We start from the raw sequence: 18,093 nt of genomic DNA, 5'->3' as shown, positions 1-18,093 counted from the left end.
CTCTCTATCTCCACTTTCTCTCTGACCATCCCTGTGCATTCTGAGCATGTGTGATGATCCCTGACCTCCCAAAACGGGGGAAAGACAGCCGAAAAAAAATATCCCACACATGCACAGAATAGCGTTGCTAGGGCAGCTTTTTTTTTACTTCCGTTTTCGGTGGGCGATCATGAGATCGCCAAAAAATCACATCACCCATTCGACATCACCGGGCTAAGGCCGAGTGGAAAATTGCAAAAAAAAATGGGCCTTGTACCAGCGATCAGCAAGGCTGAGATGTCCCACATCGCTGGAACAAGGCACATTTTTTGGGGCCTTGGCCACCTCGTGGAAAGTCTAGCCCGACCTTTCCTTAACAAATCCATGCTGACTGTCCTGATTAATCCGTGCCTTTCTAAATGAAGATTTGTCCTGCCCCTCAGAATTTTTTCCAATAATTTGCCCACCACCGAGGTTAGGCTGACTGACCGGTAATTACTTGGTCTATCCTCTTCTCCCTTTTTAAATAATGGTATAATGTTAGCAGTTCTCCAATTCTCCAGTCCTCCGGCATCACACCTGTAGCCAGAGAGGATTGGAAAATGAAAACTATGTGTGAATATTGAATGAGAATGGAACTATCTTGACTACTCTGTCTCCCTTGGTCTTTTAGCCTGCTGACACTTATTATCTAGGCTCACATATGAAAATGTCACAAGCTAAGTACTGGTGAACTTCTGGAACCCATGGAGCTGTACCCCAGCAGGAGTCTGCACCTTCAGGAGAGGAATGGGGAATAGGAGGAAGTTAAGGGGAAACCACTAACAAACTCACCTTAGCTGTGACATGGGGTGGGTGGGGGGAAGGGGGGAAACAGAGAAACAGGGGCATTTAACGATTGGAGACAAATTGCTTCACCACAGGGAAGGGAATTTTCCACGGAGTCACTCCAGACTCTTCTTGTATAACTCTTACCACTGGCACAAAGGGAGGAAAATATAACATTAGAAAATGTTTGGTTAGATTGTGGAGGCAGGCACTTTCTCCCAGAGAGGGGAATCTGAGCTCAGCCACTCTCATACACTTCTTGACATCCATTGCGGGAGCAGCAATGGCAGACTGAGTCACTTGTTGCCCTCACTCCTGTCCATGGACTGTGCTGAGCGGTGGCCTTGAGAATGGTGGGCCTTCATCTTGAACCGCTGTAGTCCATGTGGTGAAGGTACTTCCACAGTGCTGTTAGGTAGGAAATTTCAGTATTTTGACCTAGCTTTGATGAAGCAATGGCGATTTATGTCCAAGTCAGAATGGTGTGTGCCTTGAAGGGGAACTTGGAGATTATGGTCTTCTCATGTGCCTGCTGCCCTTGTCCATCTAGGGGGTGCAGACGTGGACCATGTACAAATCGCTGGACAGTTACGAAGACCCACATTTTTGTAGGTTTCTAGAGCTGCTGCCAACACTGCACTTCAATGTAAAACTGGAGCGGGATTGCAATGGGGTGTGTGGGTCTGCTCTTTCGCTGCAGTTTGTCTGGAACGGCAGCATCAGGTTAAAAGGGGAGCACGGCAGAAAAGGTCACAAGTTTCTGTTTGAGCAACGCATCCCTGGAGACAACAATCTCCTCAAGAAAGAGGAAGAGGAGATAAATATCTTGAAAAGGAGGAAGTCTGCCCCGAACAAAGTGAAAAACAAAAATAAATTAGGTCTTGCATTCTGCATCCCAATTGTAATATCGGATTGGAATCCGGGGAGAAAATAAAGTGTTGCCTCAATTAATAGCCTCAAAACTTTCATTGGTACTTTCTGTTTAGCTCAAATTCTTCCAACTATTTTTATTTGCCTTTTGTGAGTTGTTTCCTATTTTCTTTCCTTATCTGTCGCCCCCCGCCTCACCCCCCACCCCACACTTCACTCTTGTGAAGCCACAAAGCAGGTTTGGTCGAGAGGGCAGTCAAGGAGGTGAGCAAGGGTGTCCTGTCTTCAATTATCCCTCGATCCCCCTGTATGGAACAGCGCAGCGTATGCCTGCCACCTTCCACAGTGACACACTGTATTAGGGACTCACTGCAATGAGGACTGGATACAGATCCATTTCCATCATTGTGTATTATGGAGATTTGGGCCTCCAAACTGCTGCTCATGGCAATGTCATCCCAGGATCATCCAGAAACATCTTTAATGGGGCAGTGGTGTGGTGCCTTGAAAGACATTTTGTCAGGTTAGTATACAGAACAAGAGCAAACAGTGTCCGCCATGGCTCAATGGTAGCACTCTCACCTCTGGGTCAGAAGATCATGGGTTCAAGTCCCATTCCAGAGACTTGAGTGCATATAGGCTCACTTTTCAGAGCAGTACTGAGGGAGCGCTGCACTGCTGGAGGTGCTGTCTTTCAGATGAGATCTTAAACCAAGGCCTCGCTTGCCCTCTCAGGTGGACATAAAAGATCCCATGGCACTATTCAAAGAAGAGCAGGGGAGTTCTCCTGGTGTCCTGGCCAATATTTATCCCTCAACCAACATCCTAAAACAGATCATCTGGTCATTACTTATTGTGGGACCTTGCTGTGTGCAAATTAGCTGCCGGCGCTTTCTCCATTACAACAGTGACTACAGTTCAAAAGTGCTTCATTGGAAAAACGCTATATAACTGCAAGACTTTAAAAGACTTGGGGCCCGACTTTGGTGGACGTACCGCCCGCATACCGCCGACAATTGAAGTTTTGTGGAAAAACAGCTGCATACCACTGACAGACTGCCCGGCGCGACTTTGGTGACTGACATACCGCCAACACTGAAGACCCAACATACTGCCGAAAACTGCACTTTGGTCAATCACTGCCTACATACCACCCTGAAGCATACTGTTCTGGAAAACGGGCTTTTATGCTAAGAAAAGTGGGCGGGAGCAAGTGGTGCTTCATTTGGAAATCGGGAGTAGCAACAGCATTGGAGCAGAGCACTTTTAGGAGGGAAGGAAGGATTTCTGGAGGTTATTTTGTTTATTTAACAATGGGAAGAACTTCTGAAAAATGGGGAACACCGGAGAGAAGCAGCACCAGTTGGAGGAGAACACTGAAGTTGGAATAAGTGGCTTTAAATAGTCAGTTGAAAACAAAGAAGGCTTTTTGGAGTACATTTAGTTGTTTGAAAAATTTGTGCATGCGCAGTGTGCCTCTATACCGTCGATCGAGGAAAGCCTTTCACCGTCTTGACTCCACTCTGCGAGACTGTCTGCAGCGCAATGTTCGCACAACATTGGCAGACCCCCCGCTGCACAACGCTCGCACAATACCGTAGACCGCCGAAAAGAAGACGACCAAAGTTGAGGCCTTACATCTCGGCGGTCTGCCGACGGTGAAAAACGACCGCCATCATACCACTGGAAACTCGGTGGACCATCGGTAAGCACCAAAGTCAGGCCCTTGATATATGATCATATCACAACATCATGAGATAATTTCAGTTGAAGAAGGACCTCCAGAACGCCAGCACTATCATCTCCCCATTGCAGCATCTAGTTGTTTCTTAAGTGAATCCAATGCCCTGGTCCCAAACACCCTGCCTGGTAACCCCTTCTAGCTGTTGAATACCCTCAGTATTAAAATCAAAACTTCCTTTATGTTTGTCATAAATTTGACATTCATAAATGCTCCTGTGCACTCCTGTCCTGCATGTCTGAAGGTCATTTGGCAGATGGAGTATAATGTTGGAAAGTGTGAGGTTATGCACTTTGGCAGAAAAAAAATCAAAGAGCAAGTTATGATTTAAATGGAGAAAAATTGCAAAGTGCTGCAGTACAGCGGGACCTGGGGGTACTTGTGCATGAAGCACAAAGGATAGTATGCAGGGACAGCAAGTGATCAGGAAGGCCAGTGGAATCTTGGCCTTTATTGCTAAGGGGATGGAGTATAAAAGCAAGAAAGTCTTGCTACAGTTATACAGGGTATTGGTGAGGCCACACCTGGAATCTCGCGTGCAGTTTTGGTTTCCATATTTATGAAAGGATGTACTTGCTGTGGAGGCAGTTCAGAGAAGGTTCAGTAGGTTGATTCTGGAGATGAGGGGGTTGACTTATGAGGAAAGGTTGAGTAAGTTGGACCTCTACTCATTGGAATTCAGAAGAATGAGAGGTGATCGTATAGAAACGTATAAGATTATGAGGGGGCTTGACAAGGTGAATGCAGAGAGGATGTTTCCACTGATGGGGGAGACTAGAATTAGGGGGCACAAGCTTAGAATAAGGGGCCGCCCATTTAAAACTGAGATGAGGAGAAATTTCTTCTCTCAGAGGGTTGTAAATCTGTGGAATTCGCTGCCTCAGAGAGCTGTGGAAGCTGGAACATTGAATGGATTTAAGACAAAGATAAAAAGTTTCTTAATTGATAAGGGGATAAGGGGTTATGGGGAGCGGGCAGGGAAGTGAGCTGAGTCCATGATCAGATCAACCATGATCGTATAAAATGGCGAAGCAGGCTTGAGGGGCCGTATTGCCTACTCCTGCTCCTATTTCTTATGTTCTTATGTCATGTTTCAGGTATACTTTCTCTGTGCAGCTAAGTACGTTACATAACCTTGATAAATTCTGTCTCCTTGGCAACAAACCACCCCTCATTTACATGCCTCCGTTGTTTTGATCTTTAATGGCAAGAAGATTTAAACCCACAACACATTGTCACCAGGTCTGCCATTAAAATATTTAAATGGTCCTACATCACATTATCACTTGGAGTAAGTCATGGTGCTATGGTGAGAATTTGTCAGCTTTAACAAACTTTTATAGGTCTGTAAAAGGATATTGTCACTTTAATAAACCATACAATCCACGTTGTCATTTTAACATATGAAGATTATTTAGAACATATGCTATATTTCAACTATTTTTCCAATGTGCTTTGTAATTAAGAGTTCACAAACACTGGTATATTTCTTTTAAATGAGCTCTGTAAGATAATCTTACAAATTGGTACTAAATCATTTGATCAGAGGTGAATTAGAAAGGATTAGCAGGTAAATAACTTGCAGCTCTGCACATTTGCGATGTTTCGTCTGAGGGAGATAAATCAAGATTCACTGTAACTTTCTGTTCTCACTTATTCATTCTCACAACCTCGAAAGTATGGAACTTCTTTCCTCTTTCAGTTTTCACTTCCTGCTCCAATCTACAGGAGTTACCTAATGACTACTTCACATTCTCATCTTCTCCCCTTTTTCCAACCGTGGTGGTGTCCAGCACTATAGACCAAGAGCCTTCACGTGTCAGCTGTGGCTCAGTGGGTAGCACCCTTGCCTCTGAGTCAGAAAGTTGTGGGTTCAAGTCCCACTTCAGAGACTTGAGCACAAAAATCTAGGCTGACATTCCAGTGCAGTGCTGAGGGAGCGCTGCACTGTCAGAGATGCCGTCTTTCGATGGGACGTTAAAGTGAGGCTCCGTCTGCTCTCTCAGGTGGATGTAAAAGGTCCCATGTCACTATTTCGAAAAAGAGCAGGGGAATTATCCCCAATGTCCTGTTCAATATTTATCCCTTAATCAACAAAACAAAAACAGATTATCTGGTCATTATCACATTGCTGTTGTGGGAGCTTGCTTGTGTGCAAATTGGCTGCTGCGTTTCCTACATTACAACAGTTCAAATAAATTCTTCATTGGCTGTAAAGTGCTTTGAGACGTCCAGTGGTTGTGAAAGGTGCTATATAAATCCAAGTCTTTCTTTCATCTAGGTTTCTCAGTGAACATAAGAAATAGGAGCTGGTCCTTCAAGCCTGCTCCGCCATTCAATAAGATCATGGCTGATCTTCTACCTCAACTCCACATTCCTGCACTATCCCCATAATAAGTGCCTCTTTGGACTCACTCCCTTCTGGAATTAGGAATAACTTCCTCTCAAAGTAACTGTTACTTGCAATGTATAATATTAACTCATTACAAGCTGCTGGATTATTATGAAAAACCCAAATTGTTCACCAATGTCCGTGAGGTCAGAAACCTGCCACCCCTACCCGGGCTGGCCTACATGTGGATTCAGTACCACACAATGTGGTCGACGCTTAATGCACTCAAGGCAACTAGGGATGGGCAATAAATAGTTCCTTGCTGGTGTCGCTCACATCTCAAGGAAAAAGAAAAAAATGCCAAAAAATATCTCAATCTCTGGTTCTTCCGCTCTTCATTTCCTTGACTTGGAGATTAATAAACAGATTCTTTAACACACCAAGAAGGAGAATCCACACGGCCCTTCAGTCTGTGCTATTGCTATAACTATACTTGTGAACAGAACATCAGGAAATAAAAAGAGAAAATGCTGGAAATGCACAGCAGGTAGATCAGCATCTGAAAGAGGGAGATGGGTTAACATTTCTGCTGTGACCCTTCATTACAACGAGTCAATTCCTTTTGTTTTAGTATTTAATTCCTTCTTACCGTTTCCCCCATCTCCCACAATGGAGTTCCCTCGGGATAGGGTGCCATTCCCTAGGCAATGTTCATCCTCAAGTACCTGATCAGCATGTGTGAGACGAGGCAGTGAGGGAGGGAGTAGAATTTCCCTTTACGCCACTTCTCCGGGCTTGCAGTGGGTCATCTGCCAAAGTTACGGCAAACAGTCTGGAGAACCCCCCCCACAAGAATTCAACCTCTGAGGGTCAGCAGGCTATTTGACTAGGCAACGGGTCACAGCCAAGCCTCACCTTGCCCTTACCTGACACCCTCACAGGGGTCACTGGGCAGCAATCGGGAATAAGATAACTGGCTGATTTTTCTCCTCCCTAACCCAGGGGCATAAAGGGATGGCATTAAGACTGTGCAAACCCATCAATTGCACAGGGGCCCGAGCTGATCCATTCACCCTGATCACCTTGTCAACTATTTATATATATATTGTAATGTATGCTCACAGGTTTGTAAAGCTGTTGAGCTACATTCACGCCAAGGTGCCCCTGGAGATGGAACACGCGGTGTCCACCAGTACACTCGCGGCCTTCCACGGGAGGTGGGCACCGGAGGGACTAGACTGCATCATTACTCCTGGCAACCAAATTTTAATTTGATCGTAGTTTCAAAAAGTTACATTTGTTTATTTTGTCAGTTTTAGTGCCCCTTTAATAAGGGGCTACTTGTATTAATGTTATTTTTAAAATAGTTGTAGAGCGATTAAGTTGTGAGTGGCTTAGTCAGCCACGTGATGTTCACAAGACTCAATAAAACCCCAGCCAGTTGGGTTCGGGGGATCCACATTGAGACAGGTGGTTGTGAGCCTGGTGGATGAACTGGTAATGTGTAGTGTGATTGTTAAACCTTTGCTAATAAACCAACTAGTTCTTAATAGCAATGTGTTGCTAATAATTCTTAAGCAAAGAACACTTGAAGTAAATACATTACATATATATATTATAAACCGCAAACGTGCCATTCACCAGATTAAGTCAGCAGTATTTAGTATCATTATCTACTAAAATATAGCAGAGACCCCAAAGCGAACGTTTGCACGGAAACTCCTGTGATGCCAGCACTACTCCTGACCAATTATAGCTCCCCAATTACCACCCCGCGGTCAGCCAACTCAAAGACTGGCCAGTGGCGATGAAGGGTCACGATTCAATCGTTGACCTTTCACACAAGCATTTCCTGCATTTTATTTCCGAATTCCAGAATTCTCGTTTTTTTCCTTGCTATGTGGGGAATGTGGACAGTTTATATCCTTGATATAGCGTGCAACTTGTTGACATCTTGTCAGTGTTGCTGGCTGTTGCTGTGGGTGCTGACTCTGTGCATGTCTTCAAGAGGGAACTGTCCCTGGTTCTTGGCTGGGCCAGGGATCGCATCGTGTAGAAGGTAAGTGGCTTTACAGTTAAACCTTGGCCCATGTGATCTCCTGGACTCGTTTTGATTGCTTGAGGAGGTCGGAGAGGAATTATTCAGAGGTTTCCCCCTCCCTCCAATTGACCCTGGGGTTTTCTCTAGTTTTATGTCCCTCCCAGGAGATTACATGGCTGCGAGGGAGAATGGGTGGGTGGTTGTAGGGATAGAAAGTATCTAGCCATGATGCTCCAGCCATCATAAGTATGGGGCAGGCTTGGTGAACCAGCTGATCTTTTCCTGCCCGTTATTTTCATATGTTTGAATGACACTCAAGTCTCATCGCCGAGAGCATGCAGAAATCAAGCGCAGGCAGCGGAAAGAGTCTGTAGCAAACCTGTCCCACCCACCCTTCCCTCAACGACTATCTGTCCCACCTGTGACAGGGACTGTGGCTCTCGTATTGGACTGTTCAGCCACCTAAGGACTCATTTTTAGAGTGGAAGCAAGTCTTCCTCGATTCCGAGGGACTGCCTATGATGATGATGATGTATGACACCCACATCCATCAGATAACATGCTGAAAACTTAAATAAAACATTTATTTTTTTAAAAACAATTAAAGACATATTTGTTACTGTTTGGATTTAGTAGTGTTTGTACCTAGCTAACGTTCAATATAATATATCTGGTCCTGGGTTCCCATATGAAGTAAATGCAAGCCAGCTATTCAAACCATGCAACTGCGAGCTCTATAGAGGAAAGTGGATTGGGGTTGTTCCGATCTTAATGGGGGCTGACGCTGTCACCATAACTCGATGCCCTGGGATGGGAATTGTCACTTGCAGCTCATATGACATCGATATGATCTTGCACCTCGACATGTCGCTGATGAACATGGGTTTAGGCAGCTGCAAAGATCCGAGGATTTTCGTGACCTGCCGGGGCGGGGCCTCGATCACCGCCTGCACCTTCTTCAGCTCGAGCTTCTCGATGAACTCCCGGTAATGGTCGCAGAAGGCCTCCTGGACAAACGCCTTGTACTTGATCTCCGTGCCAACGGAGTAAGAGATCAGCCGGAGATTCCTGCTCGTGCGGTTGTTGATCTCGGACGTGATGATGATGTCTTCGCCGGGCACGAACCCACTCTTGTCCACTGTTACGCTCACGGCAATCCCTGGGAAGTTCCAGCACCAGTACGAGATGTCTTTCTCGGCTGCTAAAATCAGAGGGAACTGGAGACAAAGGGTACAAATGGCATCACTGACACTGCTGCAATATTAAAAAGGTAAAGCTTCAAACAGAAAATGGAAACAGAAAATGCTGGAGAAACGCAGCAAAAGGCTGTGACAATTAGAAGGGGTTAGAGGAAGAAGTCTGGGAGGAGGTTCGTGTGCAACATAGACCACTTAGGCTTAGTTACCTGTTTCTGTGCTATAGACTCTATGGGCCCAAGTTTCGGGTGGAGTTGCTCCAAGTTTTTTGGAGCAACTAGTCTAGTTTGAAGTATGTTAGAAATTGCAATTCTCGGATATTAGTTTGCTCCAGTTCTAGTGAGTTAGTTTAGGTTGGCTTTAGGTAAGGTATTTTTTTTTCAAAATGGGGTGTGTCCAGCCACTCAGGCCTGTTTTGCAAGTTTCGGCAGTGAAAACTTACTACAAACTAACTTAAGATGGAGTAAGTGTCCACTTTTGTAAGTTCTGAAAAACCTTACCTGGAGTTAAGTTTAGTGCAGGCACAGCCAGAGATGGCGGGTGGGAAACATTAAACACAAAGGACACATCAACATCACAACAGGGAGGGGGGGGAAGGGAAGTTAGAGGATTTTCCATAAACACCTTCACAACAACATTAAAGAAGCAAATTACATTTAAGCACGAAGCACTAAACAAAGCACAAAAAGTAATAAGCAATTAATTCATAAAAAATAGAAGGAACCCTGCACCTAAAGCACCAAGACCAAAGTAATAAGCAATCAATCAATAAAAAATAGAAGTCCTCCCTTTATGTGAGGGGAAGGTATCTCTGTCAGTGTCTCTCTCTCTGTATCTGACAGTGAGAGGTCCGGGTGTGGGGGGGGGGCAGTGTGTTGTGTATGTGTGTGTGGGGAGGGGGGGGGTGTGTGGGGTGGGGTGTGGGAGGGTGTGTGTGTGGGGGAGGGGGTGTGGGGTAGGGTGTGGGAGGGGCTGTGTGTGTGGGGTGGGGTGTGGAAGGGTGTGTGTGTGGGGTGGTGGTGTGGGGGGGTGTATGTGTGCTTGGGGGGTGTGTGTGTGTGTGGGGGGGTGTGTGGCTGTGGGGTGTGTGTGTGTGTGTAGGGGGGGTGTGTGGGTGTGTGTGTGTGGGGGGGTGTGTGGGTGTGTGTGTGTGGGGGTGGTTGTGTGTGTGTGTGTGCGTGTGTGGGGCGGGGGTGGGGTGGGGTGTGGGAGGGTGTGTGTGGGGGGGTGTGTGTGGGGTGTGTGTGTGTGTGGGGGGGTGTGTGTGTGTGTGTGGGCGGGGGTGTGCTTGGGGGGGGTGTGTGTGGGTGTGTGTGAGTGTGGGGGGGGTGGGTGTGGGGGGGGGTGTGGGGGGGGGGGTGTGGGGTGTGGGTGTGGGGGGCGGTGGGTGTGGGGAGGGTGTGTGTGTGTGGGTGTGTGTGTGTGTGGGGGGGTGTGGGGGGGTGTGTGTGTGTGGGTGTGTGTGTGTGTGTGTGTGTGGGGGGGGGGTGTGGGTGTGTGTGTGTGTGGGTGTGTGTGTGTGTGTGTGGGGGTGTGTGGGGGCGTGTGTGTGAGGGGGGGCGTGTGTGTGAGGGGGGTGTGTGGGTGTAGGGGGATGTGGGTGTGTGTGTGTGTGGAGGTGTGTGTGTGGGTGTGTGGGGGTGTGTGTGTGTGTGGGGAGGGGTGGAGGTGTGTGTGTGTGTGTGTGGGGGGGGTGGGTGTGTGTGTGTGTGTGGGGGGTGTGTGGATGTGGGGGCGGGTGTGGGTGGGGGTGTGTGGGTGTGGGGGGGGGTGTGTAGGGGTGGGGGTGTGTGGGGGTGTGTGTGGGGGTGGGTGTGTGTGGGGAGGGGGGTGTGTGGGGAGGGTGTGGGGAGGCTGGAAGGAGGCATCCCTGGTCTCTCCTCCGGCCCTTTGATCATTTTGAGTGCCCCCCCAACCCACGCTCCCCCTCCATCCCTTGCCACGCTCCTCCCCCACCGATCCTCTCCCCAGTGTCCCCCTCCCACGCTCCTCCATCCCTCCCCGGTACCCACACCATTCAAACACAGCCTGGGGGGATAACGCGCTGCTGAGCCATTGCGCAGGCGCGCGTGCTCCAACAGCCTGCGCAACGCTGCCGGCACTGACAAGAAGGCTGATGCCTAGCCCCGCCCCCCTGCAGGCTGCGATCGGCTTGCTCCGCCCAGGGAGACGACGCTGCGCCATGCCATGCTCCAGGAGGACCGGACAATTGCTGAAGAAGATTCCGGCACACCTTCGAGCCCAGGCAGGTCACGTAAGTCTCGGAGGTGCGCCGTTTTCGCCAGAACCGGAAACTTGGGCCTATTGTAACTATGTAGGTTTAAGATGTTTCAAGTTTGCACTTCTGCATCAGACTGTCATTTCTCTTTACAGATGTTGAATGGTCAGTCTTGGCTCAGTGGCAGCATTCTGAATCAGAAGGTTGTGGGATTCAAGTCCTATTCCAGAGAATTGAGCACAAATTCTCGGCTGACTCTTCAGTGCGGTACTGAGGGAGTGCTGCACTGTTGGAGGTGCTGTTTAACTGAGGCCCCGTTTGCTCTCTCAAGTGGACGGAAACAATCCCATGGCACTATTTTGAAGAAGAGCAGCGGAGTTCTCCCCAGTGTCCTGGCCAATATTTATCCCTCTACCAACAACACTAAAAACAGATTATCTGGTCTTTTAATTTGGTCACATTGTTGTTTGTGGGACCTTGCCGAGGCCAAATTGGCTGCCCCATTTTCTACATTACAACAGTGACTACACTTCAAAAATACTTTGTTGGCTGTAAAGCGCTTTGGGATGTCTGGCAGTCGTGAAAAGTCTTTCTTTTTGCTGCAGCTTTCCTGTATTTGCGTTTGGCGTTACAACAGGAAGCAAAGTGGATTGGCTGCAAAGAGACGGATCAATTCTTGTATCATTTGTCTTGGCCACAAGTCCTTGGTCAGTCCTGCTTGTTGTATCTCTATTGTATCGAGGTGCAAGGACCATCAGCAGGTCGGGGCCTTCAAAGGAGTTCAGAGCCCAGAAGAGCCGAGGGCACAGGGGCAGCACGGGCCAGCCCACACTGCAATATAGAAACATAGAAACATAGAAAATAGGTGCAGGAGTAGGCCATTCGACCCTTCGAGCCTGCACCACCATTCAATGAGTTCATGGCTGAACATGCAACTTCAGTACCCCATTCCTGCTTTCTCACCATACCCCTTGATCCCCCTAGTAGTAAGGACTACATCTAACTCATTTTTGAATATATTTAGTGAATTGGCCTCAACAACTTCTTGTGGTAGAGAATTCCACAGGTTCACCACTCTCTGGGTGAAGAAGTTTCTCCTCATCTCAGTTCTAAATGGCTTACCCCTTATCCTTAGACTGTGACCCCTGATTCTGGACTTCCCCAACATTGGGAACATTCTTCCTGCATCTAACCTGTCTAAACCCATCAGAATTTTAAACGTTTCTATGAGATCCCCTCTCATTCTTCTGAACTCCAGTGAATACAAGCCCAGTTGATCCAGTCCTTCTTGATATGTCAGTCCCGCCATCCCGGGAATCAGTCTGGTGAACCTTCGCTGCACTCCCTCATTAGCAAGAATGTCCTTCCTCAAGTTAGGAGACCAAAACTGTACACAATACTCCAGGTGTGGCCTCACCAATGCCCTGTACAACTGTAGTAACATTTCCCTGCCCCTGTACTCAAATCCCCTCGCTATGAAGGCCAACATGCCATTTGCTTTCTTAACCGCCTTCTGTACCTGCATGCCAACCTTCAATGACTGATGTACCATGACACCCAGGTCTCGTTGCACCTCCCCTTTTCCTAATCTGTCACCATTCAGATAATAGTCTGTCTCTCTGTTCCTGCCGAACGAAGGTGTCGGGGTCACTGACAAGCGGTCGATCGACTATTTGAGGGCAATGCCTCTTCCAGGGCGGGGCACTGTTTATGCAATGTGTACGCATTAGGTCCGTGCAGCAGAGCTGATCTCCAGTCGTCTTGGTTAACCCTTGCCACTGGACCAAGACCCAGCTCTGTCAAGTCCGTGTGGTGGTTGGTGTGCAACGGCCACCACACATTAGAAAAATCCACGCACAGGCATCTTCCACCCTTCAAGATTTATTTCTCCACATCCCTCCACAAACTCTCGCCATTCCTTCGCCCCAACTTCGCCGCTCCTGCAGTACCTGTCCACGCTCCAATCACCGACCTGGATCTTGGCAACGTCCCTCTTCATTGCTGTTGCTCTCCTGCTCCAGCACGTGCTGCTCCCTGGATTGGTATGCCGCCGCGCAGCTCCTTCCGCGGATAATCACCGTCTAGTGACTCTCACTAGATGTAGTTATTGCCTGTGGACAGGATGGGGCTCAGCTGTGATGGTTCAATATCCTGCCAACGTTCACTGTCTAGGTTCACATGTAAAGAATAGTCATTCAGCCAAGATACAAGTATCCCCAAACCCACCCATTGCAATTATAACCCAGTAAGAGCAAATGCCTTCAGTAGATTGGAGGCAAAACTGCAGGTCAGGCGTGTCTTGTCTGATCTGCTACTAACAGTTGACACTATGCACTGTTTACCAGTCCCAGAATCCCTCACAACTAGTAGATACCTTGTTACTGGGGTCAAGGTTAAGGTTGAACGTTTCCTGTACATTCACGTCCTTCTCCACCTGTGCAAGGGTTCCTTCAGTGGCCGTACAGAACGCCCGCACATAATAACGGATTCTCCCATGACTGCCTTTAAAGCTAGACGGAAGGGCGTCGTCTAGTTTATAGCTGAAATGGAAGATGTGGGGTCCAGCGTGCAGGACCTGTTCCAAACCTTCAGCGTCGTGATCTGCGGAGACAAAAGGCGGGCGTTGTGTTCAGACAGTGAATGTTAGGTAAAAGCTGGCAATTGAAAGAAAGACTTGCATTTATATAGCGCCCTTCACAATCTCAGGATGTCCCAAAGTGCTTTACAGCCAATGAAGTGCTTTTGAAGTGTCGTCACTGTTGTAATGTAGGAAACGTGGCAGCCACTTTGCACACAGCAAGATCCCACAAACAGCAATGTGATTATGACCAGATAATCTGTTATAGTGATGTTGGCAGAGGGAAAAATATAGGCCAGGACACTGAGGAGAACAGCCCTGCTTTTCTTCAAAATAGTGCCCTGGGATAGAGCAATCCAAACTTGCTCTGCTGTCTCCCCAAAGTTTAGCATCTTACATAGAATGATATAGAATGTACAGCACATGGCCCAATAAGTCCATGCCAGTATTTATACCCCACACAAAGCCTCCTCCCATCTCTCTTCCTCTAACCCTATCAGCATATCTTTCTATTGCTGTCTATCTCATGTGTTTATCCAACTTCCCCTTAATGCATATTCTTCTTCTTCAATGAGTTGGAGGGAAGATGAGATGAACATAAGAAATAGGCGCAGGAGTAGGCCATTCGGCCCCTCAAGCCTGCTCCGCCATTCACTAGGATCATGGCCGATCTTCCACCTAAACGCCACCTTCTTGCATTACCCCATATTCCTTCGTTCCATGAATAGCCAAAAATCTATCGATCTCTGACTTGAACTAATCAAGGAATAGTGCTTACAACTCAAAAATGCTGGCTTTTGAAGGTTGTAGAGGAAAGGAAGAGGGTGGTAAGTGTGTTGAGGTCCCAGAAAAGAATGCAACGAGGAGGAAGAATGTGTGACGTGTGGCACTTGGAGCTTAGGAGGAACGAGAAAGGAAAGTTCAGAGGAGCAATGACTGATAAAAAAGAGAGGCAAAAAATATTATGATGGATAGAGACGTTGGAGGCTGGAGGTAAGAGAGGGTTCCCCTCTCAGTGGAAGCTTTTCCTTTATCGTGTCCAGAAGTATCAGATTTGTTAGAAGGTATGGGGGTAATGTTCAAGTGTTGGATGTAATATAAAATAATAATCTTGCATGTCCGTGCAGAACAGGCCATGCTGATGATGCAGCATTGCTCTGTGGAACTGTGTCCTCTTTTTAGTTTTCTTCTCTTCTCATGAAGTCGTTGCTGTGTCGGAGTGAGGTTCCACGGGCATCAGCAAGCTTAGGTACCTTGAACCCAAATGGTCACTCTTCATGGGTGGGCTTCGACAGTGAGCGCCAGCAGGCTATTCAACTGTAGACAGGATCACAGCCAAGAATGGTCTTACACATAAGAACATAAGAAATAGGAGCAGGAGTAGGCCATCTGGCCCCTCAAGCCTGCTCCGTCATTCAATACGATCATGGTTGATCCAATCATGGACTCAGGTCCACTTCCCTGCCGACTCCCCATAACCCCTTATTCCCTTATCGGTTAAGAAACTGTCTATCTCTGTCTTAAAGTTATTCAATGTCCCGGCTTCCACAGCTCTCTGAGGCAGCGAATTCCACAGATTTACAACCCTCTGAGAGAAGAACTTCCTCCTCATCTCAGTTTTAAATGGGTGGCCCCTTATTCTAAGAATATGCCCCCTAGTTCTAGTCTTGTTTTCACCCAATGTCCACACATGGAGAAGGGGGGAGGGGAGATGTCTAATGGATAACAATCAAGAGCAAGAACCCCGTTTGAATTTTTCCTTGCCCAATTGTAGCCCCACCCCCACCCCCGACTGTTGCTTCAACCGTATCTGGGACCGTTCAAGTATTGCAGTGTTGCTAAATGAACAACCACTTCAGATTGACAAGCTGAAGAAGAAAACTTGCATTTATATAGCGTCTTTCATGACCACCGGACATCCCAAAGCGCTTTACAGCCAATGAAGTACTTTTTGAAGTGTAGTCACTGTTATAATGTAGGAAACGCAGCAGTCAACTTGCGCACAACAAGCTCCCACAAACAGCAAGGTGATAATGGCCAGGTAATCTGTTTTTTTAGTGATATCGCTTGAGGGATAAATGTTGGCTAAGACACCAGGGATAGCTCCCCAGCCCTTATTCGTAATAATGCCAAAGGATCTTTTACGTCCATCTGAGAGGGCAGATAGGGCCTCAGTTTAACGTCTCGCCCGAAAGGACGGCATCTCTTTCAGTAGTGCACCGAAGTGTTAGCCTAGATTTTTTTTTGTGTGTTCAAGTCTCTGGAGTGGGATTTGAACCCACAATCTTCTGACTCAGAGGCCAGAGTGCTACCTCATCATCATCCTAGGCAGTCCCTCGAAGCGAGGATGACTTGCTTCCACGCCAAAAAGGAATGAGTTCACAAGTGTTTCAATGAAGGACCTAATATTCCAGGTCCCGAACTACATCCTGAAGAGTGGAAGATGCCTTGTGCGTGGATTTTTTTAACGTGTGGTGGCCGTTGCACCCCAGCCACCACACGGGCTTGACACAGCTAGGTCTTGGTCCAGTGGCAAGGATTAACCAGGACGACTGGAGACCTGCTCTGCTGCACGGACCCAGTGCGCACACATATCGCAGTGTGGGCTGGCCCGTGCTGCCCCTGGGCCCTCGCCTCTTCTGGGCCCCAGACTCATGCCTCTCCTGGGCCCCGTTCACTTCCTTCTACAAACTCTTGCCGTTCCTTCACCCTTCCTGCTGTGCCTGCCCGCACTGCAATCAGCGACTGTGCTTCACAGCCGTCGCCCTCCTGCAGTGGTATGCCGCTGCACGCTGATGGCCCTGGCCTGCTGATGGTCTTGCAGGCTGGGAACACGCCGATTTCCGGGCCTTTCAATCACAGTAAATCCTCTTCAATTCACTCACTGAGCCACAGCTGATACTCTGAGAAGAATGGTGTCAGTCCTCTGCACATCCCACAAATCTAACCCCCCCGCCCATCCCCAAAGAATGCAAGGCCTTGCTGCCCTTAATTGAACATTTGTAAGATCCCCCAACTGACCTAAAATGGTTGCATCTTCATAATGTGGCGTGCCGTGCCATACTAGCAATTCATATTTTTCCTAACGCACTGCACCGGATGTACTTCCCCACAGAGAATCCTTTCTTCACAGTCTAATGCAAGAGGAGGGCACCAGGGGGCAATAGCGAGTCAGAGTTTAACTTCGCAGTCCTTACACAGTAACATAAGGCGATAGGGAAGTACAAGACAGGAAAATTTCTGTCCATCTACCCAGCTTCTGAGTTTAAAAACTATGATAGCGCTCATTTTCTTGCCAAATGCCTGTCCATCTCTCTCTTAAAATTGGTGTTGGAATCAACCTGGTTCACCTTTCTATGCAACCCATTCCAAACAGCCATATTCTGTGTGAAGTAGTTATATCTGATCTGTCCATTTACCTTCACTTTTCTGAGTTCCATCACATGTCCCCTCGTTGTCATTCTTTGGGTGGTGATGAACAGTTTTTTAAGAGTTCAACTTGGCAACATCTTAAGGATCTTGACTACATCAGTAAGTTCCCACCTTGATTTTCTCTAGTCTTGCTTCAAGCACACATTGATACCACAATGAAGTTGCCTTCTGATCCCCCAACAACCCAGCTGACACGGGAAATCACCCTGAGCCATGCACCACCCCAGACACAGCGACTGACAGATTTCCAACAATTTAATGCACAAAATACACCTTCCTCTTTTAATGAAGAACAGAAGGACTGTGCTACCCGTTAACGGCTGTCTGGGACTAAGCTCCCTGGAACTTCCTCTAATTCCCTGGCTGTGGCAAGGCACTAGGCCTCCGCTCATTACCTTCGCCCAACATCAGGCAACTATGCTGTGCAGTCACGGGCACAAACCCACATCCTGCCGTACTGTGCCCTGGTGCATTGCAGCCGCTGTACCACATACAACTGATACCATTTTATAGGGTGCACCTGCTCAGTGGTGACGGGCGAGAGCAGTGCTGGTACATTTATTTGTTCCTGCAATGAAGAATAAAGAAAGACTTGCATTTATATAGCGCCTTTCACAACCTCAGGATGCCCCAAAGCGCTTTACAGCCAAATGAAGTTCTTATGAAGTGTGCTCACTGTTGTAATGTAGGAAATGTTGTCATACATTGGAAGAGTGCAGTGTAATGAGGTGCATTTAACGTATATTTTTCTGGTGGTTTTTAGATACGCTGAGGGTGGAAGATGTAGTGTTGGTGACAATTGTCCAAAGTAAAAAAAATCTACTTTTTGTGTTGTGGACGCAGTTCCTTTTTTAAGGCGCTAACGTCGGGCGGTGGCT

General features: G+C 47.6%; 1 protein-coding gene across 1 annotated transcript in view; it reads right to left on the bottom strand.

Annotated features, from left to right (window-relative positions):
- Positions 1–8,525: 8,525 nt before the first annotated feature.
- LOC139229028 (arrestin domain-containing protein 5-like) overlaps positions 8,526–18,093 on the bottom strand; it is a 30,022-nt gene continuing 20,454 nt past the window's right edge. The window contains exons 3-4 of the mRNA XM_070860691.1: positions 13,548–13,806; positions 8,526–9,045 (exon numbers count right to left, since the gene is read on the bottom strand). Coding sequence (XP_070716792.1) covers positions 8,526–9,045; positions 13,548–13,806 — 779 coding nt within the window. The remainder of the gene's footprint in view (positions 9,046–13,547; positions 13,807–18,093) is intronic.

Source organism: Pristiophorus japonicus, chromosome 18 (genome assembly GCF_044704955.1).
Source record: "Pristiophorus japonicus isolate sPriJap1 chromosome 18, sPriJap1.hap1, whole genome shotgun sequence".
In the NCBI taxonomy this organism is placed as follows: domain Eukaryota; kingdom Metazoa; phylum Chordata; class Chondrichthyes; family Pristiophoridae; genus Pristiophorus; species Pristiophorus japonicus.
Note: the sequence above shows the minus strand (reverse complement) of the source record. Positions and strands in the feature narration are given on the sequence as shown.